At 33.3% G+C, this 20,572-nt stretch overlaps 1 protein-coding gene across 1 annotated transcript in view; it reads right to left on the reverse strand.

Annotated features, from left to right (window-relative positions):
• Window positions 1–20,572, reverse strand: part of LOC144965241 (MMS19 nucleotide excision repair protein homolog) — a 42,986-nt gene that overhangs the window by 2,729 nt on the left and 19,685 nt on the right. The window contains exons 8-25 of the mRNA XM_078900376.1: window positions 20,570–20,572; window positions 19,601–19,678; window positions 18,917–19,012; window positions 18,240–18,285; window positions 17,577–17,731; window positions 15,465–15,540; window positions 14,387–14,597; window positions 13,980–14,077; window positions 13,527–13,634; window positions 11,679–11,910; window positions 10,580–10,679; window positions 9,959–10,030; window positions 8,572–8,698; window positions 7,748–7,914; window positions 6,878–7,070; window positions 5,696–5,778; window positions 4,411–4,578; window positions 347–507 (exon numbers count right to left, since the gene is read on the reverse strand). The exon at window positions 20,570–20,572 is cut by the window's right edge and continues 159 nt beyond it. Of these exons, the coding sequence (XP_078756502.1) occupies window positions 347–507; window positions 4,411–4,578; window positions 5,696–5,778; window positions 6,878–7,070; window positions 7,748–7,914; window positions 8,572–8,698; window positions 9,959–10,030; window positions 10,580–10,679; window positions 11,679–11,910; window positions 13,527–13,634; window positions 13,980–14,077; window positions 14,387–14,597; window positions 15,465–15,540; window positions 17,577–17,731; window positions 18,240–18,285; window positions 18,917–19,012; window positions 19,601–19,678; window positions 20,570–20,572 (2,174 nt within the window). The remainder of the gene's footprint in view (window positions 1–346; window positions 508–4,410; window positions 4,579–5,695; window positions 5,779–6,877; window positions 7,071–7,747; window positions 7,915–8,571; window positions 8,699–9,958; window positions 10,031–10,579; window positions 10,680–11,678; window positions 11,911–13,526; window positions 13,635–13,979; window positions 14,078–14,386; window positions 14,598–15,464; window positions 15,541–17,576; window positions 17,732–18,239; window positions 18,286–18,916; window positions 19,013–19,600; window positions 19,679–20,569) is intronic.

Below are 20,572 nucleotides of genomic sequence, written 5' to 3' on the forward strand. Positions count from 1 at the left end.
TATTATTATTATTATTATTATTATTATTATTATTATTATTATTATTATTATTATTATTATTATTATTATTATTATTATTATTATTATTATTATAATAATAATAATAATAATAATAATAATAATAATAATAATAATAATAATAATAATAATAATAATAATAATAATAACAGCAATCATCATCATCATCATCATCATCATCACCATCATCATCATCGTCGTCAGCGTCATCATTATCATCATCATCATCATCATCATCATCATCACAATCACCGCTTGGGCATTTGGAATTAATATATTGTATAAATATTTTTTTTTAAACAAAAGAAACAATAACTAGATAACCTACCATGCATTCCTCGTCTCCACTGCTTGCATCCTGACTAGTCTTTTCTTATCATCCAATGTTGACACCAATTCCCTCACCACTTTCTTCTGATAGGGAGCAATGGATGGATCTGGGAGGTCAGCCATATTCCCCAAGCACTTAAGAGCAGCAATACGAACTGACTGAATGATTAAAATGCAAGAAAATATAAGGAAATTAGACAAAGTGATAGCATACAATTCTCTTGTAAATGAGACACAAAAACCCCGACAAGGACATATTTTACTGATGGAAGTATTTTATGCTACTCCACTTATTATTCGCCACACTTGTAAAGATACTTGAAGTGGGCTTATCTCAAATTTTACTAAAATTTCCGTTTCATATGGCTTTAACCCTGGTGTTATAGAAGTTTTTAAACACTAACACACTAATTAAAGCTATTTTCACTAAATATGTGTACGAAAATGTATATAAAAACAAAAGTAATTTCGATAATCCTACTATTACAAATGTATTAATTCAGAAAAGTGAGTGGAGCAGGCACTTATGTTGGTAACAACAAGATATGAAGTGAGTAGAAAAGTGCCAGAAGACAATAGAGAATAAAAAAATTTTCGCGGCGGTGGTGGGGTTTGAACCTGCAACCTTATTGGTACGACAACTCCGCCTGGCAGGTGAGAGCGTGGCTCTACCGTCTGAGCTATCCACGAACACAAAAATATTTGTATCAAACCCAAGTCATATTTCTAAAGCCTTCTCTCACCCACTACTGGAGATCGCCGGCTCGTTCGCGCGCCACCATCGCGAAGTTTTTGACCAGCAGTTAAGCTTAATAGCCAATATTCTCAACACAAACACATAACATAGAAACGATTGAGACATTGAGTATGCTCCGGTATATGGGGTGAATTTATTAATTCAGAAAAGTGAGTGGAGCAGGCACTTATGTTGGTAACAACAAGATATGAAGTGAGTAGAAAAGTGCCAGAAGACAATAGAGAATAAAAAAATTTTCGCGGCGGTGGTGGGGTTTGAACCTGCAACCTTATTGGTACGACAACTCCGCCTGGCAGGTGAGAGCGTGGCTCTACCGTCTGAGCTATCCACGAACACAAAAATATTTGTATCAAACCCAAGTCATATTTCTAAAGCCTTCTCTCACCCACTACTGGAGATCGCCGGCTCGTTCGCGCGCCACCATCGCGAAGTTTTTGACCAGCAGTTAAGCTTAATAGCCAATATTCTCAACACAAACACATAACATAGAAACGATTGAGACATTGAGTATGCTCCGGTATATGGGGTGAATTTATTAATTCAGAAAAGTGAGTGGAGCAGGCACTTATGTTGGTAACAACAAGATATGAAGTGAGTAGAAAAGTGCCAGAAGACAATAGAGAATAAAAAAATTTTCGCGGCGGTGGTGGGGTTTGAACCTGCAACCTTATTGGTACGACAACTCCGCCTGGCAGGTGAGAGCGTGGCTCTACCGTCTGAGCTATCCACGAACACAAAAATATTCGTATCAAACCTAAGTCATATTTCTAAAGCCTTCTCTCACCCACTACTGGAGATCGCCGGCTCGTTCGCGCGCCACCATCGCGAAGTTTTTGACCAGCAGTTAAGCTTAATAGCCAATATTCTCAACACAAACTTCTGGCACTTTTCTACTCACTTCATACCTTGTTGTTACCAACATAAGTGCCTTCTCCACTCACTTTTCTGAATTAATAAATTCACCCCATATACCGGAGCATACTCAATGTCTCAATCGTTTCTATGTTATGTGTTTGTGTTGAGAATATTGGCTATTAAGCTTAACTGCTGGTCAAAAACTTCGCGATGGTGGCGCGCAAACGAGCCGGCGATCTCCAGTAGTGGGTGAGAGAAGGCTTTAGAAATATGACTTGGGTTTGATACGAATATTTTTGTGTTCGTGGATAGCTCAGACGGTAGAGCCACGCTCTCACCTGCCAGGCGGAGTTGTCGTACCAATAAGGTCGCAGGTTCAAACCCCACCACCGCCGCGAAAAAATTTTTATTCTCTATTGTCTTCTGGCACTTTTCTACTCACTTCATATCTTGTTATTACAAATGTACAAGTTTGTAACAAAATTGCATACACATTTATAACAAAATAATACCATATAATGATACAATTTAATTTCAGAGCCATTTGCAGATGGCACAGGGTTTCATTATAACCAATTTTGTGCAAAACATCCACAATCAATAATCATTACCTTGCAAATATGTTATAACTTAAACACATACATTAATTTCAATCCCATTTCGATCTTCTATCTATCTGAATTAGATGTGAAGTATTACCCATTTTACCATGTTGGTTATTGGCTGAAGAAGGATTTTATGAATGAAACATTCCATGTTTAGTATTATGCTCTTTTTTGAAGTTGTTACAATCATTTCTGTACATCACTTTTTACAGTCCACACCTTCCAGAAGCCTAACATCACTTAATACTATATATAATGAATCTGTAAAACTGAAGTTATTCAAGCTAAAAACCATATCCTCTGTCTGACCTAAGTGTAAGAAAAGCAAAGTTTAAGTCATTCAGCCAGTGGTTTTAGGGCAACAAAAATCTTCAGGCCATACTGTACTGCAGTGCATGATTTGCAAGTAAATTCTTATGACTGTACCGTGATAGAATGTAATTCTTAATAATCCAAGGTGAGAACTTTACCTTTACAAGGTTAGGGCTGGACTAGGACAGGTCGTTTCATTGTTATTAATCATTCATAATATCATTATAAACACAATATCATTCTTATCCTGTTGAGGAATATTTTATTTTCAAGTCGATTATATAAAGGAAAAAGCTAAAAGAGTTTCCAGATTTATATTTGAAACCTTTTCAAAGTACTATTCTGTCGTACTCTATAAAAACATGTATTTAAAATTTTGGCCAGAACACTCATCCTAGAAACATCAACCGATTAAAATGACCCTCATCTTGGCAAAAAGTCTCAAACCTTTGCTGATAGGTATTGCCAAGATGAGGGTCATTTTGATCGATCGATATTTGAAGCACAAGTTTTCAGGCAAAATTTCTTAATACATTTTGTTTCAGAGTACAGCAGAATTGAGAACTCCCAAATAAAAAGGATAGATACTAAAGGTTTATAACCTTAACATATACTTTTTTTTAAATATCATTGAATTGTAACCAAACTTGATCTTAATAAATTTTACACATAACTCAATGCGCAGACTATGGCTTGAGACCCATTGGAATATTTAAACTTAAAAATTGTTCTGTTTGGTTCTTGTGTAAATTGTTGGATTGTCTATAAACTTAGTAAGCAAAGATGCTTCTCTCTCTCTCTCTCTCTCTCTCTCTCTCTCTCTCTCTCTCTCTCTCTCTCTCTCTCTCTCTCTCTCTCTATCTATCTCTCTCTCTCTCTCTCTCTCCCTCTCTCTCTCTCTCTATCTATCTATCTATATATATATCTCTTTCTATCTTTCTCTCATTCTCCCAGCAGGCAATTAGGAATAAATTTCCTTTTCATATTGTAAAAGCCTATAGCCAGGTATTTATTTACACCAGAGTTGAGTGAGGTAATGCACATTACCCAACGGCAGAATGTCGAGCCAAAGTTGACCATGCTCAACAATAGCTTGATTTGATTATAAGTTACCATTTTGTTGATCCATTGATACTATATTACAATTCAGTCCCTAATACCGTCTCTTTGCCTGCAAAGAGACTCTAATTTTAGATTGGTACATACCATTTTTCTATCATTCCTGCCTGCAAGGAAGCTCTAATTTTAGCTGGGTACATACCATTTTTCTATCATACATGTCTGCAAAGAGGCTCTAATTTTAGCTGGATACATACCATTTTTTTTTGGTATTATTCACGTCTGTAAAGATGCTCTCATGTCAACTGGGTACATACCATTCTTCTATCATTCAAAGAGGTTCTCACTTCATCTGACTACATACCACTGTTTCTATCATTCCTACCTGCAAAGACTTTTTCCTTTCAGCTGATTACATACCATTTTCTATCATTCATGTCTGCAAAGAGGCTTTCATTTCCCCTGGGTACATACCATTTTTCTATCATTCTTTGAAATATGGATGAGTCGTGGGATGAGAGAATCCACAGCTTTAACAATGGCCTCTGGGGTGTACAATACAGCATTGGTGAGAGTGGTGAGACTCGATTCCTGAGAGGATCCGGACAGTTGATCTAAAGACACTAGAAGTAAGGGAACAAGCTGAGGATTAGAAAGATATGAGAAAATCTAAGATTTTAAGATTGAGGAAATTGCATTAATCTTGAAAGTTATACTGTGACAAGAGAAGTGTATAAAATCACTTTACTTTATTGTTAATTTTTTCTACAGAAACATTAATTCACAAATGATCAAAAACTATTGTGCTTGTGTTTGTGTATGTGATTGTGTTTGTATGTGTATATTTTTACATGATTGTGTATGTGTTTGCATGTGTGTGTGTATTTATATGTACGTGTGTGTGTGTGTGTGTGTGTGTGTGTGTTTGTGTCTATGTAAGCATCCATGTGTACTTATGCAGAGTAAAACAGCTTTTTATCTTATGAATTGTGCGGCTATGTGGTCTAGTGATATGACACTTGCTTTCAGATCAGAAGGTCCTGGGTTCAAGCCTCACTTGGCGCATAGTTGAGCCTTGGAAAAGGCTCTTTACTCACATTCTCTCACTGTACTAAGGTGTAAAATGAGTACTTGGCCATTCACAGTGTTATCTCTGTCAGAAATTATTGTAATATCGCCTATCAAGCGTCATGTCTCGTTCTACATGTTATGTGTTGCTGTTGGTCATAGTTGAGCCTTGGAAAAGGCTCTTTACTCACATTCTCTCACTGTACTAAGGTGTAAAATGAGTACTTGACCATTCACAGTGTTATCTCTGTCGGAAATTATTGTAATATCGCCTATCAAGCGTCATGTCTCGTTCTACATGTTATGTGTTGCTGTTGGTCAGAGATCCTTTGTAAAGCGCTCTGCGCAAGTTTAGTGGATATTGTGCTTTATAAAAGCTCAAGTTTTATTGTTCTTTTTTTTTTTTTTGGGGGGGGGGGGGGGGGGGGGTTGAGTTATTTTGGTTTTGTTTTTTTTAAATTCAAGTGACGATAATCATATTCTTCATACATACTTAAACGGTTACAGCTAAATTGTGAGTATAAATGAATACATTTAGTAGCATCACTTTTTCTTACAATCTAATAAGTCCAGAAATTAATTGATCGATTTAACATTAGTTTCGTAATAAATATATTTATTTTAGTAATCTTAGTGTATATTGAATATTTTAAAAATATATCTTTTTGAAATTGCCATTTGAAGAACTTACTTTCTCTAAGTGAGGCTTTAAAACTTGTTGAGGAAGATTGGATGTGATCTTAGAGAATGCTAGTAAGTAGTTTTGCTTGATCTCTGGGGGAAAAAAACGATTTACATTGAACAAGTGGGTTTAAATTTTTAAAATCTTTCTTATTAGAACATTTTTACATTATATACTACAATGGTTTCCATCTTAGAGTACAATGATTGGGAAGCAAGAAAACGGGCATATAGGTGGAAAGTACACTCAAGCAAATGTTTCATGACACATTAAAAGCTTAAGCAAAAAAAACAAAAAAAACACGAAAAGTAGTTCTTCAAAGCCATTAGCCCATGGTTTCGGTGTTTATCCTGGTTTCTATATCATGAAAGGGCAATAACAAATGCCTGCTACCCTTTGGATAGTCTATCGCAAAGGACTTTCTATCAGATCTAACAGATCCAGCTATCCATTCACAGCTGGGTGGATAGGGGGGTTCAGAAAAAAATCTTGACTGCATCCAGAATCAATATCAGTCCCTTTGTTTGCTGAGCTATCGGGACCATCCCCACCTAAGAAGAAGACCCATTTATAAACATTTATCAAAATAAACTGACTTATTTTAACTAATTTAACAATATCTCCCCAAATGCCATCCCATCCCAGCATGTTTATAAATTACACCAGATAATCCTGGTTTTAGGCAGTGATGGTACTTATAAGAATGCTATTGTAGAAAAAGAGACTTTATTGCATCCTTAAAACTTTTGGAAGTGACGAATGGAGTACAAATATAAATTGGTGAAACCATAAAAACGTGCTTTATAAATGTGTGTGTTCAATTATTTTGACTTCATATAGCACTAGCATCATTCTCAATTTTGATTTCCACGTTTTTAAAATTAATTTACAGATCTGCTGCTGGCAAAATATCCGAATTTGAAGAAATAAAACAGTATAAACATAAAACACAGGATTTTGACAATATGACTTGTCATTTTAAAATACTTTAGAATTGGTTCAGTTTGAACTTAACATTTTTGAGTAAAACAACCATATTTTCACTTATTTAACTAAACTTTAAAAATTCGAATTTATGGCAAAAAATTCGAATTTCACAAGATTTGAGCCGCCAAAAATCTGTATATCCTGATTAAATATGTGTAAATGGAAGGTCTGAATTTCATCTCAAAGCAAGTTAAAAGAGTGTACCTGTCCTGCCTTTGCTTCTCTCGTATCCCTCCATCAATATTTTGAGGTTGAGAGTAAATACCCTTTGTTTGTACATGGGGGTAATATTAGAGTGGAGGTGGATGGACAAGAGGGATGGGAAATCCTCAAACACGATACTCAATCCATTGGCTGCTTCTGTACCCAATGTTGGATCGTCCAATAAGGAAACTAACTGGAATATTTTAAAAGAAGTCAACATGAATAATGCTGTAGTAAGTTTAGTAAGTTTATCCTTAATTTCTCTGTAAAGTAAATTTAACTAAATAAAACTAAATAAAACTGATTGATGTATTGTTACTCGTCTTGTTTTTAATGCCTTAATATTGTTTAAATCACAGTATATCATTCAGGATAAATTGAATTGAATGTAACGGATGCTTTAAAAATATGAATTTAATGCATGAGGGAGAGGTGAAAAAAGAGAGAGGGGAAGGGGGAGGAGAGAGAGCGAGAGGATGAGAGAATCCTTTAAAATTCCAAAGGTGTTACTTACTCTCTCAATCTTAATAATTACCATGCTTGAAAGTAAAGTATCAATATTAAATTACGCCACTGCCAATGTAATCCATGAAGGAATATATAATACTTCAAAGAAATGTTTTATAACAACAAGAATTACAATGATGTTCAAGAGAGAAAATTGAAGTTTAATTAATAATATTGCCATAGAAGAAGCACACAAGATCGACCAGGTCACAGTACAATGCCAATCAACCCGACCCCCTTTTTTAAAGCATTTTCAAAATAACATTATATAACCACTCTTTCACAGTTCCAATGATAAAGCTCTAATGTGGTAAAACAGTGAAAATTCAGATGTAACTGACCACACATATTTTGATCACACACCTTTGTGGTGAATATACCAGAAGCAGAATGACCCCGACACTCCAAAGCCTTGCTTATCCAAACCCAGATGTGTAAGCAACGCAGTCCATTTTCCTCATTTGCTTGTGAGTCAAAAACCTGCAAGAGCTGATCTTTGATTGGTTCTAAAAGCCAATGAATTTGAGACCCTTGAAAAAAAAAGTGGACACCATCATTGTTATTATCATCATCATCCATCATCATCATCATTATCATCATCATCATCACCTTCATAATCATTATCATCATCATCATCATCATCATCACCATCATCATCATCATCATCATCACCACCAGCACCAGCACCAAACACCACAATATCAACTTTGTACAAAAGATTAAATATAGAAATGCAGATAGATAAATACTATATAAAGTCATATAAAATCCAAACTGGGCACTTATCATTAAATTTTTAACACCTTTCGTTTAGTCGTCTTTATTAATTCATTCCAAATATGCTTCATCTAAGAATCAACCATCCAATTGTATCAGGTTGTTGTACACTGTTAAGGCCTTTAAAAATGCACCAAATCTGTTCCTTGCTTTCTTATATTTATAATGCACATTAACTGTTTTACTCATGTCGGCTAAGTCAGACAGTTTTATACGAAGAAGGAAAAGATGAAGGAGAAATAAAAATGGGAAAGCCTAAGTTCTTCTTCGTGGTTAGAGCAGTAAATACCATCATGCTAGCGACAAGTGCTGTGCCAGAAGGGCCAGAAATTGTTCATGACTTGGTGCTGTCACTATTTCAACATGAATTGCAATTGTAAGTTAAATACTTCAACCCATTTGTCAATTACCAAGGGTGGCTTTATTCATGATGATGGCAACACAACGGCAAGCTGATAGGTGTGTCAAGCAGTCAGTGGAATTCCTAGCCAGAGAATATAATGTCTCAAAAATTCTCTCCCTATTTTCAACAATAGCCTGAAATAAATAATAATGTGAAGGTATGTACAAACATAGAGGTAATGAAAAATCCTTTAAATAGTGCAGCTAGAATTTATCCCAACTTCTACATAAAGAAATGAACAGTTACATTTGCTTAAAACCCTTTAGATATGATGCTGGTCTATTCCATAATACTTTCTGTTTACTTAACTAATACTCAGCTTGTGAATCACTGCTGTATATAAAAAATAATAATAATAAATGTTAAAATGTGGAAAGAGGGGCCAGAAAAATCTAGACTGTGTAGATTTGAACCAAACTCATTTTTTGCGTGTGTGTGAGTTAAGCTCTTGAGCTGCCAGTGGTGATTCTTCATTAATCCTAAAGTGTCATACAAGGCCTGTGGAACTGGAGTTTATCTCGGCTTCAGATAGTCATGGTTGCTTAATTCTTTGGATTGGACAATTATCTTCTACCATAAATTACTCTCTACCAGATTTAATCAGTGATGATAATGGCAATTTGTCAAAACGGAGGAAAATGTAAAAACACCGGTCAAACTCAAAACAAAATCATAACATAAAATATCATAGTTTCGTATTGTATTACTTCTTCTAGTGTACATCTATTCAAAATAGTAGAGATATAACTTACTTTATGTAAGATTTTTAATGAATTGTCCTTTCCTTAAAACGATTTTATTTAATAAACAAAGGTTTAAATCCATTTTCTAAGAACAGAAAGCATTGTTTTCGGATATGATTCAAATTTTAAAGTGGCCTTTTCTCTCTTTGCCAAGCATAGTGTCTTTTACCAACTAGGTTCCAAGTTCAACTCTCAGTCATTTCAACTATCTATTTTCCTTGTTTTGTTTCTTTTTCTGAAACTTCTTCTCTCCTTCCTATGTTCCCTCTTCCTCACAACCCGATGCAAGTGCCAAGGTGAATAGACATGTGGTTAAAAGAAAAACTGAACTGCTGACCACAAACCCCCTAAATTGATATAATAGCATGTTAAAAATAGCATTCAAAATTTAAAATTACAAATGATTACTATGATATTTTCATAAATTCTGACCTCCTCGAATGAAACAAATCCCAAATATTCTTTCTCTATCCCACACTATCACCCTTTGATTCTATTACCTATCAAAAAAATATTTATATTCATGAACAAATAAAAACATTTTTCAGGATTTCACACAAACGTCTGTTCAAGTTTTGGACAATGTCCTCCCTATATAAATATTTCATTAAGACGTTCAAAGTGTTGCTGAAACCAATTCAAATGACTCACATGAATATGAACACCAGCTAGAAATCCCTCTAGTAGCAAAACCAGTCTTGTCTGATGCCATGGAGAGGAATCCTATGAATACCATGAAAAAATAAATTGATAAGAAAATCGATTAAAACCCGATTTTATGTAAATTGAACCGGTCAAGGCAATCAAGTAATACCCTTATGGACATAGAGCCTAGCTATAGGGGGATACAGTGAGTTTAAGAAATGTACATCATCATCATCATCATCATTATCAATTATGTTTGGTTTTCTTTTGTTCTTTGCTTTTCAATGTATTTACAGTATAGAGGGGTTTCCAATTAACTTATTTATTTTCTTAAAATGAACAAATCATACTATATTATATAATAACAACATTATGCATATGCAGCATATATTTAAACCATAATGTCTATGCAGTGAATGCATTACAATGGTAATGATAAGCAGTGATATACACAGTCTTCTATTAGATTTTAACTGAACATAAGGATTTCTGTATTTTATTAAATATTTCACATTGAAAGTTTTACCAACCTATGAAATGTTTAAGAACTTTGTTTTTCAAACAAGATAAATTCTAAATGCTTTTTCGGAGCAGCAATATGTATTCAAAAACATTTATTATTATTACCAGTAACGGTTTAAAATCTGTATCTCCTGCAGAGTCAATAGATGAGATATTTCCTTCCAACATAATTAGACAAACCTTTTCCCAAAGGTTAGAAGCATCGCTGAAAGGTGAAGAAAAATACATCTCATTTGTGTTGACAATTGTTACAATTACCAAACTGAATTTGGTAGCAAGTGAAAAGTCTCTAAGGTAAAAAAAATGTTTTGCATCTTTCATTAGTTGAGCTGGACCTTAGATACATCAAAGAAGAAGTGTGTTTTCTGCGAATCCTAAAAATATGAAAATTTGCATTAAGTGACGTTTTTGGAAGGCATTGGGAAGCTTAGTCGAATAAAAAATATAAATATATAAGATTTGTTGATTTCAGAGTGATTATAAATTGCAATATCTCTTACTTGGTGTTTTATCTAATTATCTTTGTATACTAGCAGCAATGTTCTTTGTCCAAAAAAAATGGAGTATTCTTATCAGTTGAAATACAAGTGATGTTTAAAATGAAATACTGATTGATTTCACCTGACAATATTTAATATCTAAACATGTCGAAACATAACTGGAAAGTATTAAACAATTTGCATATGATTTCTTGCACCTAAAATAATTAAATTTCAAAATCAATTTTCTAGTAAATGAGATGATATTATGATACTATTCCTCCTTTCAAAGTAGCACTACATACTTCTAAAAAAATTATTGCAATGATAGGTTTCTTTAGATTGTTACAAATATTCGATCTTTGGTGACACATGATCAATAGAGAGGTAGGGGGGAGAAAAATAATTGGGGATCTAAAATTAATTGTCTAGTTCTCGGTTGCTCAGAATTTCAGTTGAGTCTATAATATCAAAGTTGGCTACCAGAGTTTTATCTTGGGTAATCTTAATTTTTCCTGTATAATTACGAGGACTTGTTTACAAGTTAGATGGCCCAAATTTTTGTGGTTTCAACATCCAAACCAACACGCAATAAAGTTGTCAGTTTAACAATGATAATAATGAGTACTTTGTTAGCAGACTTATTAATATCATGTATCAAGATAAATATTCTAAAATGACAAAACAAGACAAAAGAAAGAAAAATAGGGAGGATTTAATAATACCTCTGTGATAGCCTGTTCGCTACAAGTCTAAAAACATCCCTACAGGCACAAACAAACTGTTCACACTTGTCTTTGATTTCATCAGTCCATTGATGACAAAGACTGACTGATGTTATGAGTAACGGCAATGCCAGGACTTGAACCATTTGCCCAGCCATTGGAGAAGACTGTTCTTGGTTCTCAATAAGGTTATAAATACTACAGACTGCTTCAACGCCATGCCATTCATCACCTATTTATAAAACAAACAAAAAAAAATAGAAGGAATATATTTTAAAACTTACTATTTACTTATTAACTTTAGTCACCCAAAAGCCCAATTCAATCCAACTTAGATGCCATTTTTGTTACTTGACCCCATGTCTAATCCCGACGCTTCACCTCCTTTTCCATGCCTTCTCGCCAATTCTCCATCATTCATTCTTTTCTCATTTTACCTGATGACATGGAGTTCATCAGAGGACTATTCTTGGAATAGTATCACATCCATTCTAAGCATATGACCAGTCCTCCAGCTTCTTCTTTTAACAATGCTGGATAAAGGCTCCCGTGATTTTTCTTTCAAAAGGATTTTCATTTGAGCCACAACATTCTATAGAATCATCTTAGACAGTTACATTGGAAGGTGTCAACTTTTTTGCAAATGTTTGTGGTGATTTTCAATGACAGCACCAAAGAGAAGAAGATGACTGGATGTTTGATTTGTAAAATAATCTCAATTGGAATTTTTAAGATTTTTTTTTTCTACCATTCAAGACAATTAAACAAGTTTGAAAATCTCTACTTGCCTTTGATAGTCTTAAAATAATTTCATGTTCATAATTTCTGGTTCGTGTTTTTTCAATCTCTAGATATGTGAAGGTCTTCACATCTTCCATATTTGTGCTGCCCAATTAGACATGCTCATTTATTTCCTCAATATTTATCTGTAGACCTAATTTTCGACTATTGTGTTGTACCTGGTATGATTTTAATTGGAAGCCTGTGGGGTTATGAGATAAAAGCACAATTTCGACAGATCTTCAAGCACTTCAGTAAATGACCACGTTGGTCCACATTTGACAAGGGAAACTTTTATGAAAAGAATTTCATGAATGAATGAAGTCAACTCACATTAAGTAAATCTTACACTATAAGATAGTGAGGTTTTAACAAAGAATGTAACCTTTTTTTAAAAAAAAGAACTTTAAATTCCTTGGGCATGCTAAACTCACTCGGGTGTGCTCAGCATTACTTTACTGCAGAAGAAAGCAATGAAACTATAAACGACTACTCATTCATTAGTTTGAAACAGATGCACACATATAACAAGTAGGATGGTTACCTCATCATAACACAGGCTAGTGTTAAAATAACAATTCTTTACAAGTGATAAAATGGTCTTACTGAGATACAAGTAAATCAATACCAAATGAAGTCAAGTAAAATACAAACAAAACTGTCAGGGTATCAATTTTTAAATATTCCTCCATCTAATGTCGAAAGTCACCTTTACTCATTTCCCCCAAATACTTTCCCCTTTTGTAACACCTTACCTGCTGGTTTCAAGCTATTGAGTAATATTGAGACCTTTAAAGATGCACTACTGAATATCAGGAAAGGACCATCATTTTTATCTCTTTCTTTCAGATATGAGCATTGACAATAATCTCAGCCTGACTGTAAATTCAACGGTCACATGTAAATTTCAAATTTAAACCTCTCCATCAAATGCTACTAAAACTATGTATGATCTTGGAATTTTTAGTCTCATATTTTACATTGTTCAACAACCTACCAAAACTATTCATCAATTCTAGGCTATATAAGCTCCACATTATTGCTATTTATTTGTTACCCAAACCTTACCTTCCGCTGGCTTGGAAACGGCACTTAAAAGAATGCTGCTGACCTTGTGAAATGACTCAGAGTCTGTTGCGGCATATGACAGACAGTCAAACACCCAGCGTTTGTTCTCTGAAACAGAAAAAAAGCAGATTAAATATGACTGACCAATTGAACAATATCATTATAATTTATATTTAAATATAAAGTAATCAAAGAAATCCATACCATCATAAACATCATCATCACCAAAAGTAACAGCACCAGTAGTAACAACAACACTAAATTCAACAATGCAATAACTATTCCATTTAATGACTTTGCAGACAGTTTACAAATATAGTGACTTTTTGAAGATATATGAAACAAGAATCAATGTCCACATCTTTAAATCCCAAAGTTTAAACTCTACCTCACAATTACATTTCTGAGCAATACCAAAAGAACCAAAAGAAATAATATACAATCTAAAATTACCTGTCGTCTTCATTTCACTACAAATACCATTTATTGTTTCCTCGGTAAGATTCTTGTTTTTATCCAAACATTCTTTCAATGAAACCAGAACCTGTTTTCTGAGATGAAAAGAAGAAATGTATATAAATTTTATTTTTCTTCTTGTAGTTTGAGGACATTTTTACCCTTTCAAAGGCAGAAATTCTATTAAAAATACAGTTCTGAAAATAACTATTAGGGTCATAAATCATAAATAGTAGAATAGATATTTTGTTTCTCTTTGAAATAAAATAATCATCATTGAGCATAGCCAGCAACTGAATGAGAGATAATGACGGCTCCAGATAGTGTCCTCTGTCCTTAGTTAAGGCACTTTACATATTCAACTAACAAATAAATGAGTATTATAACAAATAAATGAGTATTACCTTATATGCTTATCCTCTGCGGTCAATCCCATATGAACAAGATATTTCATAAATGAAGAACTTTTCTCAGCAGAAATGAGGTCCCCCACCGTCATGAGAGATGTGACACCTTTGACAATTTCTGTATTTATATCATCAGAACAATACGAGGTCTGCAGTCCTTCATAGAGATCAGATACTGAACCTGAGAGGCTGAAATTATTTTTCTCGCCTGAAAGGAACATATTAAATATTCTTTACTTTTCAACTCTTAAAATGCATTTACAAAAAGAACCTAAGTAAAGGAAAAAAGCAAAATCGCTATTTTCACATGGTACATTTGAGTTGAAATACTCTACTTTCGTTTGACATGGCCTATTCAATCCAATTCTATCCAAATATTTATTTGTGTACACAAATTCATTTCAAATCATATATAAAATAAATGAAATAAATTTATATGACAATGCTTCTATTAGCTGTTAGCCTTGGGCCCACTTTTCTACTTTATATATATAAATATTTAAATTTAAAAATTGTATATATATAAATACACACAAACACACACACAAACACGTATATATATGTATATATATATATATATATATATATATATATATATATATATATATATATATATATATATATATATATATATATAAGTATATATAAATTATAAAAACGAAAACCATGAAATAATAGTGCTCAACTCTTTGATAAAAGGAGCTATTATATATACACACACACACAATTATATATATATATATATATATATATATATATATATATATATATATATATATATATATAACTAGGCACAGTGCATTGATTGGGTTGCTGGATCAGTTAGATCTGGTGTGAAACACTTTACACTAAACCGGCGTCATATGCAAAATGTAACAAGATAAGGCTTGTGTCACACAACAGACACTGGAATAAATTCTAGTTCCAATCTTGTGGCTCTGAAAATTTACAGAAATTTTACAGCGCCACATTTCCTGTAGATATAGCCTATAAATCTTAGTTGCCTTTGCCTGGTTGGGTGAGTGTTTTAAAGTTGTTGTTTTTTTTAATCCAAAACGGGAAAAATCATTCTTACCTTGATTAGAAGGAAAAGCTTTCAACCGTTCAAGCACAGCATTGATCTCTTTTAAATACATTATCTTTTCTGTTTCCTGTTTCAAAAATATTTATTACAAACCACAATATAATATTCATAGTAAAGGTATAGGTTCGAAAAAACAAATTGGAACTTATTATCTCTAGCTATAACAAAATAAGATTCCATGTTTTACAATGAAAAAAGTAGAATGAACGATGGAACAAGCATTATTACAGCCTGTCCTTGTTGTCATCATCATCATCTTCATCAGGTTAATCAACATCATAATTATCCTCATTAGGGTCATAATCACTAGCATCATCATCATCATCATCATCATCATCATCATCAATGTCATCCATTGTCATCATCATCATCATCATCACTATCACTCCTTATCTGTATTTATATCATTGTGATCCAAAAGTTAGGAGCAAAAGTCACCAAAGAAAAATGGGTGCTGTAACAAATTAAAAAATATTTGGAATAATGGTGAATTACATAGAGCAAAGGTCAAAATAAGCAAAACAAATGTGCTGGCAGTACTTACATAGTGATAAGAAAAGGATGACAAAAGGAGAAAAAAAGCATAGGAAACTATCCGCCGTAAAAATCAATAAGAAGACTTTTGAAAGCATATTAGTCCATGAAACTACCCAAAGTGAAGAATAAAGCAATGGCAAACATTCCTCAAGTAAACAAGATGTTGGTGAGGAAAAGATGGAGAAGGATAGGTCAGATGCTCTTAGTGAAACAAGTAGCCTGATGTGGGTAACTGATGGAAAATGATGATGACAACCTAGACAGACATGGAGGAAGGCCATTAAACAAGAAGGCCAGAAGATGGAGTTTAGGACATGGGGAGATACACATACTATCATTGCCAAAGGGAGATTAACTTGCAAGTGATGTTTTCTGGCCCTATTACCAAAGAGAACAGACGGAAACATGTCAAGTAATTTGCATCATCACAATATTTAATAATAACAAATAAGGAAAATAGATTGAGTAGAAAAAAAATAATTATATATTAAAATGGTTGGCGGCCTTGTAAAATTCGGGAACTGTTAGAAATTATTCTAATATGTCCGCCTATAAAAGAATATCTACAATAAATATACACGAGTTATATAAAAATTTTTCAGTTGAGTACTAGCCACAAAGAACTTGCATTGTACCAGATTCCTATCCAGAATAGAGCATGCAATGACATGTTTTTTTAAACAGTAACAAGAAAACTCTGGCTGTTTTGCCCTGTGTGAAAGTAATGGACGTTGGAAGGAACAAAATCAATGATGGGAAAAGAAAAGTTCCTTGATGGTATATTGTGTAGAGGGATCAAGAAGTGAAGCGGTAAATGCTTCACAGTAGAGTAAGAAATTAGGGCAAAAGTGTACCATACTATATACCAAAAAAAAAAAGGATAGAGAGACTTAAGACAGCAAAAATGAAAGTGAGCCAATATAGAGCCGAGAATGGTAGAAGACTTTTCTGTATCATATGGTGAGCTAGAAAGAAAAGTATGAAGGATGAGTGCTCAGCTATATATATAGTTAGTGGGAGAGTGAATAATAAATAGAGTAGTTAATAGAATAAATGAATAGGGAAATGCATTTATAGCATTTAAACAGTTAATATAAGCAAAACATTTCTTAATCATTTTACAGACATTTCAAACATATAGGAAGAATGATTTTGACGTCACTCATCTCTTTGTTATAGTTTTAGCCAGCCATATTTATGAGTAGTTCTCACTAAATTCAATTAGTCACACTATAAACGTTTAAGGTTACACACAGATTTGTGTATTGGAACGTTATTTCTGGCTGGCGAAATGCTGTGAGCTTTTTGGCCAACCACATAACATCAATACAATTCACAAATAGAAATACAAGTGACTGGTCACCTTGAGTGACACAGTGGTCAGCACAAGGACTTGCACTCCAGCAGAGACAAAACAAGCGCTAAATCAAAAGACCTCGACCATCATCTTGTGCAGGTGAGATGTGATCACAGTCAAAATAACTCAACATTTATCAATAGTAGGAAGGAAAAAAAATTACACAAATTATCTCCCTTAGACCATAACACTGGAGTTTAAGTAAATACCTGTGCTGGCTCTGTGCATGCTTTGATGACGCTTGGCAGGGACAGTGGAATGACTGTTTGAAAAGCTGTTGGTGATGATGAGGCAATGGCACGACAAATAGAGAAAGCAAGACAGATTTTGTTGGGGTTGGAGCCCTGAAGGAATTTACTGATGTCTGTGAAATAAACAAGTAGAGAATATGACATGGTTTAACATTGTCTATAGTTAAAAGTGTCAAACAAAATCTTTCCAGTACTTGAGCCAATATCAATAGAAACATAAATTCATCAAAACATCGTGAGCAAAATATCTTTTTCAATATTTATGATTAATGATTGTTGATGGAAGTTATGTATGACAAAACATCTCCATTTTTTAAATTATTTTTTTGGGGGGGGGGGGGTTGTCGTTTTTTTGTTTGATTGTTTCCTTTTATTTTAATTATCCATATATCTCAATAATACTATCCAATACAATAATACTATTATATGCTAAGCTTAGTGATGGACAAATTGAAAAGGTACCTTATTTTCATTTCCAGAAATTCATTGTGTTAGCTGTTTTGTACCACTAACAAGGAACCATTCATTGGGTAATTTTTTTTTTTAATGTATATATCCTAAATATCTTTACTTTAAGGAATGCATCAACCTTTTTTTTATTGATTAACATGAACTTCTTACCTTGGTAGATTTCTACCATTGAAGTTGTCACTGATTCACCCTGGGTCTGTATTTAAAAAAAATAAAATCCAAAATAATTAAAACATAAAGCCTAGTCTTGTACATGGATATTTGAACTATCCACTGATAAAATAATACCCTTATCTGATCACTTGTTCATTTGACACCGGGAGTTGTTTCGTAATGACAAGTAATTGTTGCCTACAATACTATAGCTTTACAATCCTTTATAAAAGTCAAATTTTTTATTCAATTGTGGTTGTAACTATGATTTTTCTGAATTTAATTGAAGTCAGTTTATGACTATCCTGCAGAGCTCATTAAAAAAAACTACAACAGTTTTCCCGTTGGTTTGGTTTAAGTGCTTAGTTTTATGTACTTGGAAATATCATCATACTGCTTCAAGCCTTGTGCAAGGCAATGAGGTAGGACTATTATACGTATCCCTTATACATGGCAAATTAATACAGCTCAAATGTTAAATATTGCTCATCTTTTGTATCAATGTTCTCATGACTTTCAATAAATTATCTTATAGCAACAAATTAGCACATGTGTTTGTAAAAATTGTAAAATTGCAGTTTATGGAAAAATGTATATAATTATGTGTGTACTAATGCATGATATTTCAGTCTCAAATCAAATTTAGCCTACAATAATGAAATAAATTTTCTTACAGTATTAATACCCTGAGCCGGAGCCATTGCCATAAACACTGCTGTCATAGCTTCTCTTGAAATTTGGACTAGTTCAGAATCGATGTCCATCAAAATCTGAGATGGTAAGAGATAAAGCATATGTCAAGTCAAAAAATGGACGTTATTAAAATCTTATGACTTTGCAGTTGCACAAATACGCTTATTTGATGTCAGGAAGGAAAAATTGTCACTCTTCGTTTGGGATGAAGATAATAAAAATATCAGCTTTGTTTTAAAAGCTGTCAAAAAGCTGTCAAAAAGCCACAATTGATATCAGGGGTAAAATATTTTATTATTTTGTAAGTAGAAAACAAAACGGTCACTCAGTTTTAGAGGAATGAGAAATGTTATTGTGATAGTGGATGACAAAGCAGCATCAAATGACAGTGCAGAGCATCAAAAATATTCAATTCATGATTATCTTATTTTCATTACAAACAAAACAGACAGAAAATTGAGTGATGACACATTTTAAAATACAGCTAAAACAAGCTAAATAGAAATTCAAGGGGTTTAATTATACATTTTACTTCAGAAATATTTTGACTTTAGCAAAAATACTTAAAATACTAAATATATACCATGCATGGGAAAGGAAAAGACGTGGGTAAATTAAGTTATAAATCAATTTGAACTGGTGTCAAATGCTCGTCTACAACTTGCCTCTCTCCTTAAAGCTGATGTGATAGAACCCATATATTCATTCAAACCTTTCCTGCCATAAACTGGAGAGCACTGAATCTGAACACAAAATAAATAAAAAATATGCATTTATATATAAGACGTATACTTCCACTTTGGCCTTCACATTCATGTGTTAATAAACCGATAAGATAGATCATTTCAATACTAGCCTTGAAATACTTAATTCATTTTCCCAATGGTTTACAAAATAAAAACAAAAAAACTTTCCATTTCATGAGGTATAGGTCGCTTGTTAGGCACTCCTTTTGTACAATTAGTCTTGCCTTCTTATTAATTTCTTTAATCCAAAACTCATTCAAACCCGTAGAGTGCGGAAATGTGCATAAAATGCTATCAAGGAATACAACATTAGGGCCAAAGTTTACTTTCATTATCATCCATCCAGTCACAGACCATTCTTACTGTTACTTTGTGAATGAAACATGCCAAAAAGAGCAAAAAGAAGCCAAATTAATGAATAACAACAATTTGTCTTCTAAGGGTGACCACCTTTATTCCAACAGTGGCAATCTTGACAACTCATTTTCAAATTTCATTTTTCTCTAGTTGAAGAATTTAGAAAGCAGTTAAAATAAATTCCTTTTATCTATCAATTTCTTTTTATGTTTGATTGTTATTTTTTTTTTAATCATCATCATTTGAGCGATGTCCATTCAATGATAATGAAATAAAATTCTTTCTGAACAGTTTTCAATCTAACGAACATCTTTTAGATACACTCTGTGTCTCATCAAAGTCAATATCTTACAATATCCACCACTGCTTGTGATCACGTAATCATTCAAACTTGAATTGAGTGAAGTAGGAGTAAAATTTATCAGGACATGACACAACATTGGTAGACAGTTTACCATCACTGTCATCCATCTGATGGTTAGATGGGACACAATACTGATTCAGCTACCAAACTCTATGGAAATCACTTACCAG

The sequence above is a fragment of the Berghia stephanieae genome, chromosome 2, assembly GCF_034508935.2.
Source record: "Berghia stephanieae isolate SIO BIC M18660-M18661 chromosome 2, UCSD_Bste_1.3, whole genome shotgun sequence".
Classification (NCBI taxonomy): domain Eukaryota; kingdom Metazoa; phylum Mollusca; class Gastropoda; order Nudibranchia; family Aeolidiidae; genus Berghia; species Berghia stephanieae.